The sequence below is a fragment of the Rattus norvegicus genome, chromosome 4 (assembly GCF_021556685.1).
Source record: "Rattus norvegicus strain SHRSP/BbbUtx chromosome 4, alternate assembly SHRSP_T2T, whole genome shotgun sequence".
NCBI lineage: Eukaryota > Metazoa > Chordata > Mammalia > Rodentia > Muridae > Rattus > Rattus norvegicus.
In genome coordinates this window covers 18,256,624-18,282,148 of record NC_141537.1, presented here as the reverse complement: position 1 = coordinate 18,282,148, position 25,525 = coordinate 18,256,624, and the positions used below count along the sequence as shown (strand labels likewise).

The window sequence follows — 25,525 nt, the reverse complement described above, 5'->3', positions numbered from 1 at the left end:
AAGGATCAGTGTGTAAAGGATGGAGTCATCCTTGTTGCTTTTAAAGTAACCTTTCAAGTGAACCTGTGGCAATATTCCCTTAGTCAATAAACAGTAAGTTAAGCTACTTCTAAATGTTATTAAACCAAAGCTTTCAACAATAACGACGACAACAGCAACAACGATGACGACAATAGCAGCAGCCGAAGCAGCAGCAACAACAACAACAGCAGCAACAAAATCCCTTTTTTCTAAAGTTGGGCAATTCAAGGTATTATAAGTAGTATTTATTAAATGAAGATCATAAACGCTTGAGGAAGAATTACATAAATATGGATATTTCCTCTTTGGGATCCTGTTCTATATAACCCCTGGGAACCATGTTTGAGGATTGCAGGATTGAGTTTTTACACATAATACAACTCCTTAATCAGTCATGGCATCACTACTTTTCAAAGAGCAAAATTAAGAAGGGAAGTGTGGTATGGTGTGTGTGTGTGTGTGTGTGTGTGTGTGTGTGTCTGTGTGTCTGTGTGTCTGTGTGTCTGTGTGTCTGTGTGTGTGTGTGTGCATGTACGCGTGTGTGCATGATACACATTAGAAACCATGTATACCAGCAGTGCTGAAAATATGAAACAAGAAAATATACAGCCTCATGACTGGAAAGCCTTTTTTTAGAAACTGCCTCCTGTTTAGGAGCTTTGGGACCAAGTGGAAAGCCACTAAACCCATTAGGGTTCATTGTCTGCAAAGTAAGAGAGTTACCATAGATGCTTGCCCAGCTTCTTTCTAGTGCTTTTACTCTCTGAACAGGAACTCTGTGTAGTCATAGTAGCTACTGCAAACAAAGAGAGCTTATAGCTTCTAATTAAGTAATTTGAGAAGAATGCCCATATTCAAGAGTGTTCAAAGAGAAGAGGAAGAAACGTATTTCATAGAAAATTAGCCTAAGGGAGTCCATGAACACAAGAACAACCTAACCTACTTTCCTCACCTGGAAATATCAATTCACTGAATGAGTCAGGAAAGGATAGAAAGATGTGACATGCTTTTTGAAGTTGAGTCTCCTTGAAAGCACATGACTGGAATAAGTTGCAACTTGGCAAATAGTAGCTCAGTCTTAGGGAAATTTGCACTATTGGGCCTTATACCAGTCGTCTCTTGGTTCATGCTGTTACTGGTTTCCCTCACATATGCATACCCTGATCACCTGTTTAGTTAGTAGGTGTGAATTGAGTTTCCTCTCTTCATGAAATGATACTGCTTAATGGTGGGAATGATGGGATTAGATAAAATCAAAGCAGAAGGTGAGGATGTCTTTGGAAATGCTGTAGCACTGTAACCCATGCACACAGGAACAAGAGCTGATCATGTGAGGTTCAGATAGCTATTGCTTTTCCAAGGTAATTTCCTTTAAAAAAGATATGTAGCCAAAATGCTTATTTCCACACTAGCCCCGTATCAGAGCAAAGTTGCAGAACTGACTGTACCCAGTTTTCTTTAGATAGTGTTTGTGAATATTAAAGCTGAAATCTGTATTGACTTATGTCACAAGACTATGGATCTACAGGCCATAAAATATTTAAGGCCCAACTTAATAGTTATTGTTACTCAAAAAGCAAAATTATGTCAGTTCTTAGTGAAAATCAGTCAATATACTCTTATGAGATCAGAAATGACTTCTGACCACACTTATCATTTTGTTCTTTGAACAGAGAAGCTAGTAGACGTTTAGGGTGGGGCAGCTATCACTGAAAAGCAGAGGTGTGCACTCTAACTTTGACAGTTGTGTGGGTGAGTACTCTTTTAGTACTTTTTTTCCATTGGACACACATTTTTCTTAGATATTTCTAAACTTTTTGATTTATTCATGCTACCAATTATTCCTGCTACAAAACTGTGCTTTGATACAACTGATTGTCTCAAAGATTATGAAAACTAGCTTGGGAAATGAGGCCAACACTCATGAATATGACATTTGGGCACTGTTAGTTGATACTTTTTCAAATGAATGTGGGTGCCATTGGGCAGGTCAGAAACCCTTTCTCTACCGTTCATTTTGTTCTGGGTAGGTTTCCTTCATTTGTAACCACTATTTTCAAACTCTCTTTTTACGGGTTCTCATTATGAGCTCATATCAAATTATTAAAGATTTGATTCAGAATGATGCTAGCACTCACATGTTACTCAACAAAGTTTATATGAACAAATTTTGTTGAAAAAAATATTAACTGATCAGTACCCAGCCATTGTTCTTGTTGGATATAATATTGTATCCTAGAAGATTGTGACTTTGTTTTTTCTCCAAAGGATAGTTCCAGTCTATGGGTTAACAGAGACAATAATCTATGATGGACTGTATGGAAACCACAAGTAATAAAATAAAAAGACCTGGAGCAGTGGCAGTTCCCTTTCCCCCACCCCCATCATCAGCCCTGGTCAAGCAAGCCTCTTCTGATCCACCCTTTCCCTTCTTTGTAATTTTATATTAATAATACTACCAAGAAAGATAATCCTACCAAAAATTGTGTTAAGGATCATATATAGTATGTATATATATTAGTATGTATATTTCAAACCATTTATTGTACAATATAATATGTTTTCCATTACATGGAAACATGTAAGTGATGACTGTATAATTATTGAACAATGTAGTGTGTGTGTGTGTGTGTGTGTGTGTGTGTGTAGGAATGCTTACCTTTAATATTCTACACAGAGAGATGACAGGTAAATACAGGGAGAGGGAATATTTCAACTTAAATCCTCAACACTTGTAATGAAACAAGTAAAATGACAACGTAGTAACTTCTATTTGTGAATAACTATATTTGAGGGTTTTTATATTAATTATATTAAGCCAGTGCTCCTGTGAATTCAAATACTGCTTGGTTATATATTCTTTTTCTTGAATGATCATATTTTTTTTTGTCTGCTGTGTGAGCGCATGCTTAAATTCTACCTGTCTTTAAGAGTATAGATTAAGGAGTAATAACAACCACTTAACTACTTGCTTGATTAGCATTGCTTACCCAAACAATTTTTGTACCCATACTATTAAACATTTAAACATTTATTTTAGGGATTCTATCTTCTCAGGCCCGTAAAATATTTCATGCGTCTAGTTTTATATATTTATTTTTTAATGAAATAGGTAGTTTGTTACCTTTAGTCTAGAATAAGGGTACTTTAATAAAACAGTATACATAGAGAGACAATTAATAAAGTAATTCCATTAACTGCTTTGTTGCTTCAGGAGCAAGAAGGTTTCTCCCTAATAAACTTGCCGCGATATGACTGGGTGCCAAACATACTGGTTTTATGTTACTGGGTTTTGAGGTTACATCTTGATGAAGGTGATGTAGCCAGAATTAACAAGTAGATAAGAGACTGAATGGTCTTGGCAATAACAGAAGTTTCAGTGCACATTAATACAATTAATTCATTGCTCTGGTTCTCTGCAGTATAGTTACCGTCATTCTAGTTTAGTAGAGTCAAACTAACTTGGAAAGTGAGGCCAGTACTCCTGCATTTGGGTACTGTTGTTGATACTTTTTGAAATGAAAATAGGTGCCTCTGGGCAGGGCAGAAACTTTCTCTGTACCCTTGACTTTGGTCTGGGTAGGTTTCTTTCATTAGTAACCACTAATTCCAAACTACTGAATTTCCTTCAGGACCACAGCAGAAAGGCTTCCTTTAATATATCTTCAATTCACTAAAAGTTCTTTGAATTTGAAGCACAGAACAATGAACCAAGGAGGGAGAGGATTTTGTACATATTCATATATTTATATCATTCCAATTAGAGTTTATGATCCAATTTATTGATGTTTGCCAAAATGTGTCCTACAGAACATTTTCCCTGAACGTTTGACAAAGTCAAATCCTGAAGTGAGTAAACAGAGACTCTTTATTAGTAATGACAATTATACCTGTTTAAATGATCAGTTTTCAGAGCTCCTCATTAAATGTTAGACACTTTTTGACATGCTAACACACATAAATATGTGCATTTTTCATGGTTAACTAAAACGCAACTACTTTTATAAACATACTCTTACAAAATACTCACTTGAATATTTCTATCCAAAAGCACGTCAGTCTACTCCAAAAATGAAGAAAATTGTTTCTACTAAACTACATGATTATAACCTGCAGTTTTATCACATTTGATACATTTAAGATTAATAATATCTTCCAGTCCATTTTAAGTTGTACTCCTAAGAGTGTATGAGTTCCTTTTGTATACATTGTAATGTTTCCCACAGGCTTACTTTATCTTGTGGGGTTACAGTGACTCACAATCACCTTCCTTACTCAAAGCATAAAGTTACCAGGCAACATAGAACAAGCAAGCATCCAGAACAATAACACAGTAACAAGAGACAAGGTAGAAGAAGTAAATGGCACAAAAGATTCTCTCAATCATTTTTACCCTTTTGATTGTCTTCTCAATGAGCAGGTCTCCAACCGGCATGAGAATGCCTCCAAACACAGCCAGGACAGCACCAATAATGGCTCCAGTAATGAGCCCACAGTTCAGATCACAGCCCATTCTCCTCCTCGTGCAGCAGAATCAAGGGAGAGCACTTGCTTCTTGCCAATTCACAGGTACAATTACAGTGCTTTCTATGTGGCCTGGTTCAACTATTAGAAAGAGGACCTAAAAAAGAATCTGGAGTATCAGCACGAAAAGAACAAAGTGCAAAGAATTCATGCAACTGATACAGAACATTTTGCCAACTAACCACAAACAAATCTTTTGGTTTGCTACGACATGCTGGTTTTCTAGGTCCTACTCCTTCTTTTTGTTCACAAAAACCCACCAGAAGCGGAAGCAACATCAAATAATATGCTCGCTTTAAAAAAAAAAAACTTTTCTGTTTTATATTTTCATCCCGGGGTGATTGACATACTATAATCTTACCTAAGGAAAGCTATATAAACATCCCCATCCTAATACTCCTCACCACAGGATGCATGATTTTTTATACCTTCACTCCCTATCTAGTTTCTCCACCCACACAGAACCCTCAATGCTCTGCCAGAAATTCTCCTGCAAAACAAGTGTGGCTGGACTGATATGCCTTGTCTACTAAGCCATGGCGGTAGTGGTAACATACCTAATTCATGCATGAACAGCAGTATCTGAGTTGTGTGAGAAATAGTCCATTGAGACTCAGAAAGTTTCAAGACTTCGAATCCCTTGTAAGCTACTTGTCAAGACAAAAATGCAGAGGAAACACACATTATCACAAAATTAATACTAGCATTTCCTTTCATGTCATCATAGCATTAGGGAAAACTCTATTTCTTTTCCAAATTTTATGCTCATGTCTGACATTTTTGCCATACAGTATGGAAGACATTAAAGAAACTTTTAAAAGTATATGGTTTCTAATCTCATTATCAATGATTTTGACAAAACATAGGTTAAAGGATTTGAAGATGCACACACACACACACACACACACACACATATAATGTCAATGCTCTCAAATACAGTAGTATTGCTATTGTACACTCCATGTGGTCAGTTTAATTTGTGACATCTTATTTTATGTGGCTACTGAATACATTGAAAGGAAGCAATTTACAGAACCACTGAATTCTGCTGCATCAAAACTAATAAAATCGTGTCTTCTTCATCAATGCTTGAAGACGAAGTTGGGTTTCAGTGACAGCTTTATGATGTGTTTTGCCATTCATAGTGTGGTATACCTGTGGTTTGCACTTTGTAACAGTTTTGTGTTACATCAAAACACCTGCTGCCAAGAGGAACACAGATGTCAACAGAACCAAGAAAAGATAAGGCACACAGAGAGCACTTATAAAACACTCTGTGTACAACTATAAGCCTTTCTCAAAAATGGAGAAGCATAAACAGTCCAGACCCTTTCTTGGCAACTGTTCTCCCTCTGCAATCCCTGGGGCTTCCCTTTACTTAGGCCTGCTCTCTTCATGCAACTGGAAGGTCCAAGATGTTTCCTGAAACAATCTTTCAGGTACCCAAAGGACTGGGGAGGAGGCTGGACTTCTTCCAGCTGTAAAGGAAGAAGTCATACCTATGAGACAGAAATCAAACAGAAGGATCCAGCAGCCAGCACAAATAAAAGGTTGGAGATTAAATAAACCTGACCTTTCTGCACCCTTCTCAGAGGCCATAAAGAACTACTCAGTCTCTCCCTATCTTGACTTTACTAATGTTTCAAAATCAGATCTAAAGTGAAAGTGGCAACTTAATATGTGAGTAGCAGAAATGGTATTCACCCCCCCCCTTTTTTTTGGTCATTTTCTAAGTTGTTGCCTGCGAGATCAAACTGGGAATGCACAGCAAGGCCTTCACACCCAGAGACATTTGTCCCCGACATACTTCATATCTGCCTAACACTTCTTAGAGAAGTTGAAGAGAACCTCTTTAGGAAAGTGGGGCCCATGATCTTAGAACTGGGACAGGAAATCCTGTGTGTTCTAGAAGTTTGGTAGATACAAATTAATTAGATCTAAGTCAAAGCACATACTGAGTCACTTCATATGGGAAGTTATTTAATGCCAGTATGAACATCATTAAAATTATTCATTTGGGGCCGGAGATGGCACAGTGCATAAGCCCAATTGCTGCCAAGTTTGATATGTTGATTGGCATCTACAAGGCTGAAATAGAGAATTAAACCCTGAAAGTTTTACACACACACACACACACACACACACACACACACACAAAGAGAGAGAGAGAGAGAGAGAGAGAGAGAGAGAGAGAGAGAGAGAGAGATTTTAATAAATGCTAGAAATTATTCAGTAAGGTCATTTACAATTCTGACAAGTAGAGTATAAAGTGACCTTAAAATTAGAATAATATCTCTTCTGAACTTGATATGCACCTGTGAATTGTGAGTATGCCATTTCTACATTTTTTTTCTTAGTGAATATTCCTATGCATGTCAGCAAAGAGTTTCCACAAGAATAGCAAAGTTAAACAGCATCTACTGGAACATCCAAGAAACAGAGCCTGTTCTCCATTGCCAAGAAATCAATCATGAAACATGTACACCAGAATAGCAATTAGCAGATAGAGGAGGGTATGGTTTGAGTTGTGTCTGCTTCAATTGTACATATCCTACTGATATTGAGTCAGACTTCTTAGAAAACAAGAGTATCAAGAAATATATTTAGTTAGAGTATGATGTTAAACCTTGATATAACTATTTATCTAACATTCTTTCAACCATGTGCTGATATTTGACAGGATGGAAGAAGTTAGCTTGTCCATTGGTTCATGTTTTTAATGACTGAGTCACGATCATTCCATCATGTCATGGAAAGTTTCTGGGTTTGCCCTAAAATAGGAAAGATCCTTTTTTACTAGGTTCCACTGACTATCATTTATTTAGTCCCTTAACATTATGAGGAAGGAGGGATTTTTAGTGTGATCTTGGCTGGTTTTTCATACATGACTAAATCTGAAGGTGTTTCATTACCCTGAGGACACAGATACTCAGGTTAGCTCATTCTAGTCAGCAGCTTGTCCATCCAAACTTATCTTCAGAGAAATGTACAGTCTTTTTAACTCCTGTCTATCAATTTAGCTATTAAGGATCACATAATAAGGATCTGAGAAGATTACATTTTCTCAATAGCACAGCTGCTCATATTTTACATTGTCTATTTTCTAACTTTACATTAATTTTGGTAATATTCTATAGTGAAGATATTATTTGCAATCAAACTTTCCTGCTTAAAGTATTGAAATTTAGAAATCAAAGAGTAATCAGTACAAGAGAACTGTTTGAACTAATCTAAAAGAGGAGAGGGACTCAGATGGCATATTTTAAAATGTCACCAGCTACAAATCTGTCAGCTGCTATCTTTTATTCAGTGTATAAAATACATATAGATTTGTTTTTCAGAACTTCATAGTGACTTCTATATGGTAAGTTGTATTATTATTATTATTATTATTATTATTATTATTATTATTATTATTATTATTATTATTATTTTCCCGGAGTTGGCAGAAGTACTCCTATTGTGAACTTTGAAGCACAGTCTCCTTCCTTTACATGGGAAACTTAGTAGAACCCAATAGATTGGTCAAAGCCTGAGGTACGATGAACTATAAGCAGCCTCCCTGCTAAGTAGGCTGAACAGCAGAGGAAATTCCCAGGAGGAATCTCTAATTATTTCCACGTGTGTTTCAAACTTTGTTCCCTCAGAAACTCCACCTAGAAAAGGCATGGCCCACAGGCAACGTTTGCTGACACGTGAACATCGAATATGAAAATGTTTCAGAGTCACACTGCGGCATGGGTTCTATCTTTTCCTCCATCACCCAACAGCTAAAAATTTTTATTCTACATATAAAGCTCCTCCCACTTCTTAGCATAGGAAAACCAGGCCATAGAACTCTGTTGAAATTGTTATCTTTTCATACACTATCTTCCTTACCCAAGAAAAGAGCAGCACTTACCCATGATAACCTAATGTGGAAATACAACTAGGGGTAACTTAGTGAATAAATTGAATTTACATTAAATGTGAGTATAGGACTTTTTCAAAATGAATTGATTATGTCCTTTTCACACATTTTCTCTCCACCCTGTCTATTGGTATTTACAAAGCCATGATATATGTTCTATAAAGCCAACATACACATTTAAGAATAGATTCATAGTAAGGTGTAAATGTAATTTTTATTTGCCAGATGTAATTGTCATCTCAGAGGCCTACTGTTGAATAAGTTTACACTTTCTAGCTCTTTCTGAATTCTGGCTGGCTGGCTTAACTCAGTTTTCCGGGCCAAAACTCTTTTCAGGACTGACTGATTCAAAATGGCTTCTCTCAGCTTGTAGCTGAATTTCTCTGCTTAGCCTCAAACTAACTCTGGCAATCTGTTCTCATCTTCCCTTTATCATTCTTTGGCTCCTTCTCTCTTCACCTACAACTTTTTTCTTTAAAACTATCCCAGTAAAAGTGACTCTGAATTCCATGAACTAAACTGCCAAGAACTCTCTACTGCAGGGCCTCTCAACTCATTGATACAATGGAATTGATTGACTTTCAGAACCCAGAGTTTCTGCAAGCCTCTGTCTCCTGAGTGCTGGGATTGAAGGCATTTACCTAAGTGCCTGGACCTAAGCTTTTTATTTTTTTTTTAATGTTAAACTTGCTCTATCCCTGGCTGGTCTTGAACTCCTTGAACCCAAGAGAGCTGCTTGTCTCCTGGGATTAAAGATGTGTCTGTAATTCCAGCCAAATCACACAGATATAGGAGGACTTTGCATATGATCTCTTGCTAAAGCAGCCATGTTGCTGGATTAAAACTTCTCTATGGGAAGGTGTTCCGTTATCTGATAGTACTTGATCATACTAGAACAAAAGACCTAAGGCCAATCTTTATAAAATTATGTGTGGATATAGAACTCCTTGGTTTAATAGCCCGTATGATTCAGTTTAGAGAAGAGCTAAAACATAGAAGGTAAGAATTATGATCTTGCTTTCAGCTGTGCCTCACAGCGGCTTTCAAATATCACTTCAGGATTCAAGGGCTCTGCAGAAAACTTGTAAGTATCTTGATAAGGTGACCTCCAAATTCTCATCCAATTCAAGTCATCAGAATCCTGTCTTACTCACATGTCCATTTGCATCCTAATAGATTATATGTGGGTGACATTTACAGCAAATAATAAATAAATCAATAAACAGGTATTTATAGTGTCAATGAATCATTTCACTTAATTAAACTTATTGAATTACAATAAAAACTTGTCTTGGGGATAACCTTTTGTAATTAATAGATTGTATTACACATATAATGGCCCAAATCCTTCAAAGCTTAGTCTATCTTTTAGAGGCTTAACTTGGAACTACTGTAGGTTTGAACTGATTCCTTTTGACAAATTGGCTTAAACGTAACAGCAGGAAAATTTCATTAGTGAGCAACGAACTCCAAGAACATCCAATGGAAGATCCAAGAAGTATCATCTGCTTCCCTAAGCTTGAGAATCAATTTTTATAACTTCTGTAAACTGTGTCCCCAAATTGTTAACAATGAATACAGCTAGGAATTAATTGGATTCTGTCTGATTCAACCTTAGAAATTAAGTGAAACTATATATGTGAGCCATTTGTACAAATATTTATTTGAACCTAGGTAGCATTAGTATTTCTTTCTATACTCTAAATTCTACTATAGTTAGAATATTACTGCAAGGTTTTCAGGGCTTAAAATCTGAAGTTAGGAAATATGTATTCAGTTGTGGATTTTTTTGCAAATTATTTTTTATTCTATTTTCTCTGAGTATGACATAGATTAAGAAAGATTGCAAGTGTGCAATGAAATCAAACACTGTAAGAAGTTAAATTTGCACACAACGAGTTTAAAGCATTATGCAACATTATTTTAAGCAACTTTAATGTAGTAATGACTAATTTCATGTTGCCCAATAATGTAATTTGGAAAACTGTAGTAAATGTGGTTATATAAAAATTACATAAATATTTTCAAGTTTCAATAGTGTCTGGTTTGTACACATTGCGTGTGTAATATTAAATTTTTGTTCAGTGGTGAGAGAGCCACTCCATCAGATCATGAAACTTGAAATTTCTAGTAAACTAACTATAAAGTCTTGGATTAAATCACAAAGCAGTAAAATAATTGGTTCCTTCAGAAAATAGCAAAATAGGCAAAAAAGAAAGACAAAACTTTCAAATTTAGAGAAAATAATCATAAGTTTCACTAATGGTAAGAGCATCAACTGTGACTTTCAAAATGAATTCCAAAGTTGTGGGTACACTCTGTACAAATGCCCCATCCACTGTTAACTTTATTGCTTTCCCCAGGGTGCCCTGATATCTGTTAATCTGAATCTGGTTTATTGTTCTGGCTCAATAATGATTTTGGTAGAAAGGCTTCTTTTTTTTTAATATTGTTCATTTATATACTCTAAAAGACTCTTGGAAAATCAACTAGTAATTTTTTTTTGAGAATTTCATTTTTACTTATTGACAAAGCAATATGTCCTATAAGATTTTCTTAGAATTTTCAAAAGAAATTTACAGCTTAAAATTACCTATGAAAGAACTGGAAAGTCCTGGGATCCTTCTATGTTCAAAAACTAACTTACTAATATTTGAAGCAATTTTTTTTAATTTTCAAAGGCATTCATTTACTTTTATTTTTACATTTGAGGTGCATACTGACTTACACTAATTAAATTACAGTCGTCTTTTGAAATAATCCACTTTTTGGGTAATAAAATAACTTTGTTCATTAAAGAAAAGTGTTTGGTAAATGTATATGTAATACCCTCCTCCCTTCTAACTGTGTAGAGAAAAATCAAGTTTACCCAAAATTGTCCATGGACACTTCAACAAGCTTTTGACACAGAACAGCAGCAAGCGTGTTAATAAAATTCATTCAAGACAGTGTTGCCATAAGATTTACAAATCATTTGTATATTAATCTCACTGTTTCAATACTCATTAAAAATATTCTTCATCATATTTTAATATAAAATCATGTTTAAATAGAGAAATTTGAATAAAACTCAACTGGCCTATAAATCATTTTAAATATTAACAAATGAGTGTTGGAAAATACACATGATATCAAAACGCATAAATTAAAATATCACTGGTCACTAAACACAATTTTAATACTATCCAGCAAAAATGTAGGAAGATCTGTAAAAAACACATATAACAATTCAAATAAAGCCTAGAGTGTGTACAAAAGCAATGGATTAACTTTTTCATTTTAACATTTTTCATAAGAAGTGTTTTAAAATATTATCATTTCCTATCAGTGTAAAAGTAGAAAAACTAATATTTTTTTATGTAAAGAGGGAAAAATCCCACACAACTTACCTTTGAAAAGCTAGGAAACCATTCACCACTTGTTCCATACATTTCAGAAGGCGGCTGTGAAGAAGAAAAGGTCCTCAATAGAAAACCCCTACCCTGTTCTCCTCACTACTTATGTGTGGGAGAGTTGAAATGAGCTTTTAAAAAAAATTCAGTGTCAGAGGCCAGTTTGTGGTTTGTTGCTAACAGAATTGAAAAAGAGAAAAGAAAAAAAAGCCACACTACACTGCTAGTTTAGCTCATAGGGGTCTATTTCTGGTGAAGACCCATTATCTATATCTGAAATACTCAGCAGTCTTTTTTTAAGGCCATGTTCCCATCCAAGTAAGTCAGAGGCCAGGGAACCAAGGGAACTAAGTGGGCCACCCCTTCGATGCTTTTTTTCAAATGTAATCATTATTCCAGATGCTGGGCTGCAGCAAAGGGGAAGTAAATTAGGGAACTGTTGATCTGTCACAATTAAGCTTGCAAATCTCAGATCATAAAGTGCAAAGAAGAGTGCCCCCCCCCCCCATACTACAGAGCATGAACCTGAAGACTCTTGGATTCATAATTTGGAAAACAATTGGAAACTCTGTCAATCAACAGGGATGACAAACAAACTTTACAAATGGAAATGGCCCATTGTTCTAAGTGGAAGTTCTTATCTATTTGTCTTTTTCTGTTGTTGTTAATTTAGCTGAAATTTCAGGAGGATAGTGACATGATTTAAAAAAAAATTAGCCTAGATATTTTCATTCAAATCGAAGCAGCAAGGACTATACAAGTCTAATTACTACTGAGCATGGCATCTCAGGTACCGCAGTCACTTCTAGAACCACAACGTGAAGAATATTCTCACAAAGACACCAGAAGCAGACAGAAAAACCCTCATAAGGTGATCCTGCCCAAAAGCTGGCAGACTCCCTAGAAAATCATCTCCAAATTGCTCCTGAAGTGAAGTAACCTGAGAGTCCCAGGCAAGAATATATTTTGCTCCTAAGCTCAGGGTTACTCCAGTCCTTGGTCTTACATTGTACTTGTGGGTGTGTGATGCTGGCCCAGCTCCCTCCCCCTTAGAGGGGTGAAAAGTAAAGAGAGAGAACATCTGAAACTCCTTCTTAGCCTTACGCTTTGCTGACGCTTCCTAGAGGAATGGCACCAATACATCCATTTAACTATTACCAAGAGGTCATTAATCTACTCTGCTTTATTGGGGTTTTGACTTGGATTTCAATGGGTTAAGAGATGAAACCATCGTGTCAAACCTCACTATAAACTACTGACCTTTTCATATCGAAGGAGTTACTTATAGGAAAGGAAACCATAGGCAATCCTTTTAAAACTATGAACATTTTATCTACATTGCATGACAAGACAATGGAGAATAAAGAATATCTTAATAAATATTTTGACTGAGATTTTCTACATTCCTATTATGGAATTCAATCTTTTTAATATAAATGCTTTTTTCTCAGATTTAATTCTCATGCATATAAATATTAAGGCAATCATCTAGAGATAGATTTTCAACATAAGGGCAGATAAAGTAAGTCTTAAAGAGAATATTTAACAATATTGGCAAAGGCAATACAAAATGTGGAAAATATGGGCACTAACAGAAAAAGATATGTCATAAAAATGGATGTGTACGTGAACACTGCATTCACTTGGGTGATTATTAGTTAACACTCTAATGTCATCTCTATCTTATGACTTTCTCTGGAGAGTAAAATGTCACATATTCCATTGAGCAAACACCAAATGTACATTTGCAGAGGCCACTGAGAGATTTTGTTCAGCTTCATTACCAACAGCTCTTGCTATTTAAGACTCAAAAGACACCCAGTGGAATCGAATCCACAGCATGAATTTTCAAGAAATTGCAATTTGAGTACTAAGGCAGTGCATGCTATGTTCATTTAAGAGTAAAGACTTGGGTTAGTTTCATGTGGGTGTGTATGGAGAGGGAAGGTATATACATATATTTGTAATCATGTATGTGCATCAATATGGATGCATGTGTCCATATACACACATGTATGTGGAGGATAGAGTATAACCATAGGTGTTATTCCTATGTATGCTATCTACTTCTTTTTTTGTTGTTTTATGAGAAATGTTTTACATTGGCATCAGGGGCTCTGTGACTATGAGAGGATACCTGGCCATAAAGCTCCAGGTTTATGTCTATCTTGCCCGCCCCCCACCTCTGAGACTAGAAACATCAAGCCTGGCCTTTTCACATGGATCCTGGGATTTTCAAGTGCTTTACTGACTGAACTCTCTCACCAGGCCTAAGTTTTCATCCTTAAATATTGCTTGAAACAGTATTTTGAGTCATAGTATTCCACATGAAGTTCATCTAGCCCTCTAGATATCCATTCCAGCAATAAATAAACAGATATGAATCGTGATCTAGAACCATCAATGGCAATGAGTCGACTGAGGTTCAATTCTTTGGGAAGTCTCCTTGCCATGAGAATGCGAACAGATGTTCATTTGAACCCTGTTCTTATTAGGTATGAATATTTAGTGTGCGACAGGACTTATATAACCATCCCTTATAGTCTGTTTTGGTTTGTGACTGTCAAACTTAATGTGACTTTTGCTTTCCTTCTTTTAATCAAAAAACGATGAAAATTAAAAATGATATTGAACACTAAGTTGTGTAGCGTCCAGCACTTGACAATGCTTGAAGCTTCCTGACAGTCAGTCAGGGTTCCGTTCCTGACACTTTCATTCCTGAGCCTGTAAATCTTTGTTTCTTCCTTGCTTTGTTTTTCCAAAGGTCACTTATCATGCTTGAAGAAGTCATACAACTGATTAGTGTCTATGTCCTGATTATTTAACTGCTGGTATGGTTTGTTTTTGAGGAAGGAGTTACGTTCTTTTAGCTATCACTCCCCACAGTACTGAGCAGGATCATAAGCACTCTTCAATATGCAAGAAGCCTTCAAACACTGTCCACATTGACTCATACAAAGCTCTGAGTTTTAACAAGTACATTGGTCAGGCTCTGTTTTGGACTTCATGGTAACTATTTAAATAAATTTTAACCTATTTTCTGAAGCCTATTAGCCATTTTTACCTTAACGCTAATAATATTGCAATTTTTTCCTTCAGAGGTCCTTTATATTTCTCTCTTATTTATTAGTAGGAAAGCAGAAAATCTTTTGACATTTGAGATTTTAAAAACATTCAACTAAAAATGTCACACTTTTAGATGGACCTAGACACATATTCACGAGTTGTGCTGCTGGGTCTTCATATAGCACTCCTACAATGGCAGCAAGGGCTTTCTCTGACTTCATTGCCTGTCTTAGGATTCCTTTCCCTCTACTGGGCTGCTTTATCTAGCCTCAATAGAATAAGATCAGATAGTCCTACTGCAGCTTGGTATGCCAAAGCTGGTTGATACCCACAGTAGCGCTCCCTTTTATGGGAAGAAAAGGGGAAAAGAGGTAGATGGAGGATGGGATGGGAGAGGGAGAGACTGAAAGGATAGGAGGGAAGGGAAGTTACTATCTGGGTGTAAATTAAACAAATAACTTAAACAACAGTAAAGAAAATGAAAATTTTACCCCTTTAAACTATTTTTTAAACTATAGAATTCAGTATTTCAGAATTCATTAATGTTCTGTCATTTGCTTTTAGAAGTTTTGACCCAGTTACAATGTTTCTCCTGTTTTGGGATTATGAAAATAGTACCCTTTACCCAGTGTCTATGACGATTTAAAAATCTTTCATGGCAGTATTTTAGAGAGCTGATTTATGTAGTTCAGCTCTTGTGAAAAGAGGAAGTGCAATAAGTTGAGTACACAAATATTGGGACATATTTAAGAGGAAGATGACAGATGCATTACAAGAACTCATGTTTAATCCCCATACATTCACAACAGAATCTGAACCAGAGCATGACAGTCACTGTACTGCTAATGTTTTTCACCAGAGGAAGTGAAAGCTCACACAGTCTATATCCTCAAGCTTAATAAAACTCTTATGGTAGCTATAACCTTTAAAATGTAGGTTTACGGCAGCAGCTCTCTGTTCCCAAACCCCTTGGGAGAGAGACCTCACCACCTGGTCAGGTGGGCACTCCTGAGGCTGCAGAGCAGAAGAGACCACCAACACTGCCCCCCCCCCCCGCTCACATCCCTGGCCCAACAGGAAACTGTATACGGCCTCTGGGTTCCCTTAGAGGAGGGCCCAGGAGCAGGAGGTCCACTGCGTCTGAGACACCGCCAGAACCTGAAGGGACCTACCGGATAAACAGTTCTCTGCACCCAAATCCCGTGGGAGGGAGAGCTAAACCTTCAGAGAGGCAGACACGCCTGGGAAACCAGAAGAGACTGCACTCTGCACACATCTCTGAAGCCAGAGGAAAACACCAAATGCCATCTGGAACCCTGGTGAACAGAAGGTCCCGGAAAGGGCAGCACAGATCTTCCTGGTTGCTGCCACCTCTGAGAGCTCATAGGCAGCACCCCACGAGCAAACTAGAGCCTCTGGACCACAGGTAAGACCAACTTTTCTGCTGCAAGTGACCTGCCTGTTGTTCAAGACACAGGCCCACAGGAACAGCTGAAGACCTGTAGATAGGAAAATCTACATGCCCAAAAGCAGAACACTCTGTCCGCATAACTGGCTGAAAGAAAACAGGAAAACAGGTCTACAGCACTCATGACACACAGGCTTATAGGACAGTGTAGCCACTGTCAGAAATAGCAGAGCAAAGTAACACTAGAGATAATCTGATGGCGAGAGGCAAGCGCAGGAACCCAAGCAACAGAACCCAAGACTACATGGCATCATCGGAGCCCAATTCTCCCACCAATGCAAACACGGAATATCCAAACACACCAGAAAAGCAAGATCTAGTTTCAAAATCATATTTGATCATGATGCTGGAGGACTTCACGAAAGACATGAAGAACTCCCTTAGAGAACAAGTACAAGCCTACAGAGAGGAATCACAAAAATCCCTAAAAGAATTCCAGGAAAACATAAATAAACAAGTATAAGCCCAGAGTGAGGAGTCACAAAAAATCCCTGAAAGAATTCCAGGAAAACACAAGCAAAAGTTGAAGGAATTAAAAATGGAAATAGAAGCAATCAAGAAAGAACACATGGAAACAACCCTAAATATAGAAAACCAAAACAAGAGACAAGGAGCTGTAGATACGAGCTTCACCAACAGAATACAAGAGATGGAAGAGAGAATCTCAGGAGCAGAAGATTCCATAGAAATCATCGACTCAACTGTTAAAGATAATGTAAAGCGAGAAAAGCTACTGGTCCAAAACATACAGGAAATCCAGGACTCAATGAGAAGATCAAACCTAAGGATAATAGGTATAGAAGAGAGTGAAGACTCCCAGCTCAAAGGACCAGTAAATATCTTCAACAAAATCATAGAAGAAAACTTCCCTAACCTAAAGAAAGAGATAACCATAAGCATACAAGAAGCCTACAGAACTCCAAATAGATTGGACCAGAAAAGAAATTCCTCCTGTCACATAATAGTCAAAACACCAAATGCACAAAATAAAGAAAGAATATTAAAAGCAGTAAGGGAAAAAGTCAAGTAACATATAAAGGCAGACCTATCAGAATCACACCAGACTTTTCACCAGGAACTATGAAAGCCGGAAGATCCTGGACAGATGTCATACAGACCCTAAGAGAACACAAATGCTAGCCCAGGTTACCGTATCCTGCAAAACTCTCAATTAACATAGATGGAGAAACCAAGATATACCATGACAAAACCAAATTTTCACAATATCTTTCTACAAATCCAACAGTAGAAAAGATAATAAATGGTAAAGCCCAACATAAGGAGGCAAGCTATACCCTAGAAGAAGCAAGAAACTAATCGTCTTGGCAACAAAACAAAGAGAAGAAAAGCACACAAACATAACCTCATATCCAAATATGAATATAACAGGAAGCAATAATCACTATTCCTTAATATCTCTCAACATCAATGGCCTCAACTCCCCAATAAAAAAACATAGATTAACAAACTGGATACACCACGAGGACCCTGCATTCTGCTGCCTAGAGGAAACAAACCTCAGACACAAAGTCAGACACTACCTCAGAGTTAAAGGCTGGAAAACAACTTTCCAAGCAAATGTTTGGAACAATCAAGCTGGAGTAGCCATTCTAATATCAAATAAAATCAATTTTCAACTAAAAGCATCAAAAAAGATAAGGAAGGACACTTCATATTCATCAAAGGAAAAATCCACCAAGATGAACTCTCAATCTTAATATCTATGCCCCAAATACAAGGGCACCTACATACGTAAAAGAAACCTTATTAAAGCTCAAAACACACATTGCACCTCACACAATAATAGTAGGAGATTTCAACACCCCACTCTCATCAATGGACAGATCATGGAAACAGAAATTAAACAGAGACATAGACAGACTAAGAGAAGTCATGAGCCAAATGGACTTAACAGATATTTATAGAACATTCTATCCTAAAGCAAAAGGATATACCTTCTTCTCAGCTCTTCATGGTACTTTCTCCAAAATTGACCATATAATTGGTCAAAAAACGAGCCTCAACAGGTACAGAAAGATAGAAATAATCCCATGCGTGCTATTGGACCACCACGGCCTAAAACTGGTATACAATAAAAATAAGGGAAGAATGCCCACATATACATGGAAATTGAACAATGCTCTATTCAACGATAACCTGGTCAATGAAGAAATAAAGAAAGAAATTAAAGACTTTTTAGAATTTAATGAAAATGAAGGTACAACATACCCAAACTTATGTGACACAATGAAAGCTGTGCTAAGAGGAAAACTCATAGCTCTGAGTGCCTGCAGAAAGAAACAGGAGAGAGCATATGTCAGCAGCTTGACATCACACCTAAAAGCTCTAGAACAAAAAGAAGCAAATACACCCAGCAGGAGTAGAAGGCAGAAAATAATCAAACTCAGAGCTGAAATCAACCAAGTAGAAACCAAAAGGACCATAGAAAGAATCAACAGAACCAAAAGTTGGTTCTTTGAGAAAATCAACAAGATAGATAAGCCCTTAGCCAGACTAAGAGAGGACACAGAGAGTGTGTCCAAATTAACAAAATCAGAAATGAAAAGAAATAACTACAGATTCAGAGGAAATTCAAAAAATCATCAGATCTTACTATAAAAGGCTATATTCAACAAAACTTGAAAATCTGCAGGAAATGGACAATTTCCTAGACAGATACCAGGTATCAAAGTTAAATCAGGAACAGATAAACCAGTTAAACAACCCCATAACTCCTAAGGAAATAGAAGCAGTCATTAAAGGTCTCCCAACCAAAAAGAACCCAGGTCCAGACAGATTTAGTACAGAATTCTATCAGACCTTCATAGAAGACCTCATACCAATATTATCCAAACTATTCCACAAAATTGAAACAGATGGAGCACTACCGAATTCCTTCTATGAAGCCACAATTACTCTTATACCTAAACCAAACAAAGACCCAACAAACAAAGAGAACTTCAGACCAATTTCCCTTATGAATATCGACGCAAAAATACAGAATAAAATTCTGGCAAACCGAATCCAAGAGCACATCAAAACAATCATCCACCATGATCAAGTAGGCTTCATCCCAGGCATGCAGGGATGGTTTAATATAGGGAAAACCATCAACGTGATCTATTATATAAACAAACTGAAAGATCAAAACCACATGATCATTTCATTAGATGCTGAGAAAGCATTTGACAAAATTCAACACTCCTTCATGATAAAAGTCCTGGAAAGAATAGGAATTCAAGGCCCATACCTAAACATAATAAAAGCCATATACAGCAAACCAGTTGCTAACATTAAACTAAATGGAGAGAAACTTGAAGCAATCCCACTAAAATCACGGACTAAACAAGGCTGCCCACTCTCTCCCTAGTTATTCAATATAGTTCTTGAAGTTCTAGCCAGAGCAATCAGACAACAAAAGGAGGTCAAGGGGATACAGATCGGAAAAGAAGAAGTCAAAATATCACTATTTGCAGATGATATGATAGTATATTTAACTGATCCCAAAAGTTCCACCAGAGAACTACTAAAGCTGATAAACAACTTCAGCAAAGTGGCTGGGTATACAATTAATTCAAATAAATCAGTAGCCTTCCTCTACACAAAAGAGAAACAAGCCGAGAAAGAAATTAGGGAAACGACGCCCTTCATAATAGACCCAAATAATATAAAGTACCTCGGTGTGACTTTCACCAAGCACGTAAAAGATTTGTACAATAAGATCTTCAAGACTCTGAAGAAAGAAATTGAAGAAGACTTCAGAAGATGGAAAAATCTCCCATGCTCATGGATTGGCAGGATTAATATAGTAAAAATGGCCATTTTACCAAAAGCAATCTACAGATTCAATGCAATCCCCATCAAAATACCCATCCATTTCTTCAAAGAGTTAGACAGAACAATTTGCAAATTCATCTGGAATAACAAAAAACCCAGGATAGCTAAAACTATCCTCAACAATAAAAGGACTTCAGGGGGAATCACTATCCCTAAACTCAAGCAGTACTACAGAGCAATAGTGATAAAAACTGCATGGTATTGGTACAGAGACAGACAGATAGACCAATGGAATAGAATTGAAGACGCAGAAATGAACCCACACACCTATGGGCACTTGATTTTTGACAAAGGAGCCAAAACCATCCAATGGAAAAAAGATAGCATTTTCAGCAAATGGTGCTGGTCCAACTGGAGGTCAGCATGTAGAAGAATGCAGATCGATCCATGCTTATCACCCTGTACAAAGCTTAAGTCCATGTGGATCAAGGACCTCCACATCAAACCAGATACACTCAAACTAATAGAAGAAAAACTAGGGAAGCATCTGGAACACATGGGCACTGGAAAAAATTTCCTGAACAAAACATCAATGGCTTATGCTCTAAGATCAAGAATCGGCATATGGGATCTCTTAAAACTGCAAAGCTTCTGTAAGGCAAAGGACACTGTGGTTAGGACAAAACGGCCACCAACAGATTGGGAAAAGATCTTCACCAATCCTACAACAGATAGAGGCCTTATATCCAAAATATACAAAGAACTCAAGAAGTTAGACCGCAGGGAGACAAGTAACCCTATTAAAAAATGGGGTTCAGAGCTAAACAAAGAATTCACAGCTGAGGAATGCTGAATGGCTGAGAAATACCTATAGAAATGTTAAACATCTTTAGTCATAAGGGAAATGCAAATCAAAACAACCCTGAGATTTCACCTCACACCAGTGAGAATGGCTAAGATCAAAAACTCAGGTGACAGCAGATGCTGGCGAGGATGTGGAGAAAGAGGAACACTCCTCCATTGTTGGTGGGATTGCAGACTGGTAAAACCATTCTGGAAATCAGTCTGGAGGTTCCTCAGAAAATTGGACATTGAACTACCTGAGGATCCCGCGATACCTCTCTTGGGCATATACCCACAAGGTGCCCCAACATATAAAAAAGACACATGCTCCACTACGTTCATTGCAGCCTTATTTATAATAGCCAGAAGCTGGAAAGAACCCAGACGCCCTTCAACAGAGGAATGGATACAGAAAATGTGGTACATCTACACAATGGAATATTACTCAGCTATCAAAAACAACGAGTTTATGAAATTCGTAGGCAAATGGTTGGAACTGGAAAATATCATCCAGAGTGAGGTAACCCAATCACAGAAAGTCATACATGGTATGCACTCATTGATAAGTGGCTATTAGCCCAAATGCTTGAATTACCCTAGATGCCTAGAACAAATGAAACTCAAGACAGATGATCAAAATGTGAATGCTTCACTCCTTCTTTAAAAGGGGAACAAGAATACCCTTGGCAGGGAATAGAGAGGCAAAGATTAAAACAGACACAAAAGGAACACCCATTCAGAGCCTGCCCCACAGGTGGCCCATACACATACAGCCATCCAATTAGACAAGATGGATGAAGCAAAGAAGTGCAGGCCGACAGGAGCCGCATGTAGATCGCTCCTGAGAGACACAGCCAGAATTCAGCAAATACAGAGGCGAATGCCAGCAGCAAACCACTGAACTGAGAATAGGACCCCTGTTGAAGGAATCAGAGAAAGAACTGGAAGAGCTTGAAGGGGCTCGAGACCCCATATGTACAACAATGCCAAGCAACCAGAGCTTCCAGGACTAAGCCACTACCTAAAGACTATACATGGACTGACCCTGGACTCTGACCTCATAGGTAGCAATGAATATCCTAGTAAGAGCACCAGTGGAAGGGGAAGCCCTGGGTCCTGCTAAGACTGAACCCCCAGTGAACTAGATTATTGGGGGGAGAGCGGCAATGGGGGGAGGATGGGGAGGGAAATACCCATAACGAAGGGGAGGGGGAGGAATTAGGGGGATGTTTGCCTGGAAACCGGGAAAGGGAATAACACTCGAAATGTATATAAGAAATACTCAAGTTAATAAAAAAAATGTAGGTTTACCTGAAACTCGAGGTTATTGGTTTTTCCCAATTATTGATGACTGCTTAAGATATTTGACTTGTTTTTTCTGACACTTCAGCAAATAAAAGCAATGTCTTTGCATAACTTTGACTATAAATGCATATTGCATACATAACAAAAATTCTTAATATTAAAGTAGTCATAAGCTGACAGTATTGACACATGACTGGGCATTTACTATCCTCTCGACATTTGACTACTTTGTTTGGATTCTTTCTGTTTACCACCATGCCCTCTCATTAGATTTCAGAAAACACCAAGATTTTGGCTATGTTTGTAAAAACAAACATCAAGTCCTTTTTCTTGGGGAAGCAATAATGAATGGCCCAGCTAGATAACACATGGTAGAAAATATTTGCCATTCAAACCAAAGTCCCTGAGATTAAGCCTTGGGAGTCATGATGGAAGTTGGAAAAAGACAGCCAAGGCTACCCTATGATCTCCACACATGAGCGACAGTACACATATGCCCACACCCCAAACAAACACAATAACAACACATTAAATAACATATGAAATCTTAAATATACTCTTCATTCATTTAAAAATATTTTTATTTTCTGAGAATTTAATACAATGTATTTTAGTCATATTTACCCCTCTCACTCAAATCCTTTCAGATCCGTACCCACCTCCTCTACTCAGTCAATACCTCTCTGTCTCTCTCTGTCTCACTTTTGTATTCTTTTCAAATTAATGTTTAGAAATGATTAAGAAGAAAATTATGTGTGTACATGATAAACAATGAACAGGTAATAATTAATAATCAGATAAGATAAAAATGGCATTCTAATGTCCTATAAATTAAATCAAAATATTAATTAGCCAAGTAAAACTAAGGAAATCATTTATTACTTAATGTTCAGAGAATAATAAAGATTGTCCATGCAGACATAATTTAACGTGTGTATTACATGATACTTATATAGAATATGATCATATATCTGGACTTTTCAATGTCTAGCCTGTTTATTAGAAGTACTGAATGCATGCTATATTGCGTTTGTCTCATTAAGATACAGAATATAAATATGCAATAGTATAATTCCAATAAAATATTGAAAACATAAATGATGTTCCTAATATTGCTTTCAAAAGAAAATTACAAGGATCCCCTCAAAGAAGAAAATGTATAATATTAAGGTAATTTGTAGACTAACATCACATGACCTAAACAAATCAAAGGAATTTGTAACAGAAGCATTAAGAACACAAAATAACCTTACTTACATGCTTAATGAAAACTACAGTAGAACGTGTGCATGAATGAGAAAGAGTGAACAGAGACTGCCTCTGTATTTGGGGAGAATTCTCATGTGGGCATGGCTAGGTTAATATGCAAACCTCCTGAAGCAGAGAAAAGTATTGACAGACCCAATTCTTACGTGAAAAATTTACTAACATGACTTAACTTTGTAAGGGGAGGGAAGGGAAAGTGATTGTGTAAACTATGAAAATATACGCCAAGGAAAAGTTCATTTCAACAAATGAGGAAATTTGTTCACATGGTACAAGGGAGACCATGAGGAGAAAAGAAAAAATACCAAGTAAAACAACCAGGAGTCAATGTACAATCTGTTGAAATAGCAGGGCATAGCATTAAGTAACGGCTAAACCAAGCATAGAGCCAGTAGGTAAAGAATATAACATGAAAAGGAGTTTATTCAGTGTCTTAATGTACATGGCAGAAAGTCAAAGCATTTACTTTTATTGAGGAAAAACAAATATTAATATTGAGGTGTTTTGTAGCAAAGCCAGGCTGTAACAGAGTTCCTGAAGTGTGATGGGTAGGGGCGGGGGGGAGGGCTTAAATAAAAGTTAATAAAAAAATAAAACATTAGCAAAAAGAATAATGGTTTGACCCTTGGGTTGAGCAAAATAATATGCTTTGTGATTCAAAAATAGTATCACAATGTTATGCTATTCAAACAGTAATATAACTGAATCACATGATAAATGCTTTAAAACAGAAAGATGTCCATTTTTTTTGATTAAACGTTAGACCTCATGATTTTGTATGAAGTATTCTTTGTGAGACTGACCAGCCTGTGCTAAAAATAAAAACAAAAGTGCATAAATAATATTTTATATTTGTTTCTTATGTTTAAAGCCCCAATAGCAGAATATAGTTTCTGAAAGAGTTAAATACATATACAAGACCCACAAGCAAGAACCACTCACTGTTCACAAAGCATGGATGGAAACTCAATTAGACTTCCTTGTAAAGCCAAAGGAGATATATTCTAAGAAGTATCTTACCTAACAATAGCTTAATTCAAACTTTACCACATGGAAAATAATACGCCTTTGATGCTTTCTGTTGCTGTTGAATGAAGAAGTATGATTTTCCTGCCCTGACATTCAAAGAAGCACTTGGCATGAACACTGCCTCTGAGTGACACAGCCGCCTCACTCAGGCTTTATACATAAAGCAATGTGTCCAGCCTTATAGTGAAATAAAACCTCATTAATCCAGTTTGGCTCTTGAAGATCTATTCTTGGAAAAGTCAACAAGTTATGTCTTTCAAGAAATGCTACTTCTTAAACCAAACCCCCGAGATCTGTATTTGGGCCACTTTGTCTGCCTGTTTCAGTGTTATAAGATGCTAGAAGTCCATAATGCTACACAAAGAAATCATGTCACCACTGGCAAGTGCACACTGGGCCATGTCTGAAGCTCATAGTCATAGAAATCTCCATATCTTTGCATTTCTCCTGAAGTCTAATGCCACCATAATTTCCTAGACTGCTGCATGCTGTACATAGAGTCCACCTTCATGGAACTTGGGGTGCTTGACTCACTAGTCATGCAGAACGTATCAGCTTTCTCTATGAGACATGGAAGACAGGTGTCTCCCAATACTGTCGCACATCTGATGTTAAAGTCTACAGCAAAGTCTGATTTTCCCTTCTAGGTACAAATTCTTTCTGCCCATGATGTTCTCAGTGAATTTGCCAAGAAGGCAATGGGAGTAATATGAACTGTTCTGCTGCTTCTTTTCAATGCATCTTTCATTAATCCTGTACTGTATACATGTGATGTGATTGCACCCTTTGTTTCTGACCTCTGGTTTAGCAACTTCTCTCAATATCTTAGAGCAACGATTTCCCCATCCTAATTAAAAGAAAAGACACCAGTCTCTATGCTTTGAGTACCTTCAGATATCTGGAAGATTCTTCCTAAGAGGTATT

The 25,525-nt window shown here is 37.1% G+C and overlaps 1 protein-coding gene across 11 annotated transcripts in view; it reads right to left on the bottom strand.

The window, feature by feature from the left end:
- The window catches only part of LOC134486712 (platelet glycoprotein 4-like), a 36,192-nt gene extending 24,020 nt beyond the window's left edge, over positions 1 to 12,172 (bottom strand). For 2 of the 11 annotated variants that reach the window (XM_087659678.1, XM_087659669.1), the window contains exons 1-3: positions 11,845 to 12,172; positions 5,103 to 5,195; positions 4,415 to 4,642 (exon numbers count right to left, since the gene is read on the bottom strand). In XM_087659678.1, coding sequence (XP_087515804.1) covers positions 4,415 to 4,534 — 120 coding nt within the window. In that variant the 5' untranslated portion in view covers positions 4,535 to 4,642; positions 5,103 to 5,195; positions 11,845 to 12,172. Of the gene's footprint in view, positions 1 to 4,414; positions 4,943 to 5,102; positions 5,196 to 11,844 lie in introns of those variants that run through there. The other 9 variants (XM_087659675.1, XM_087659667.1, XM_087659676.1 and 6 more) reach the window with 6 other exon arrangements.
- Positions 12,173 to 25,525: the final 13,353 nt, after the last annotated feature.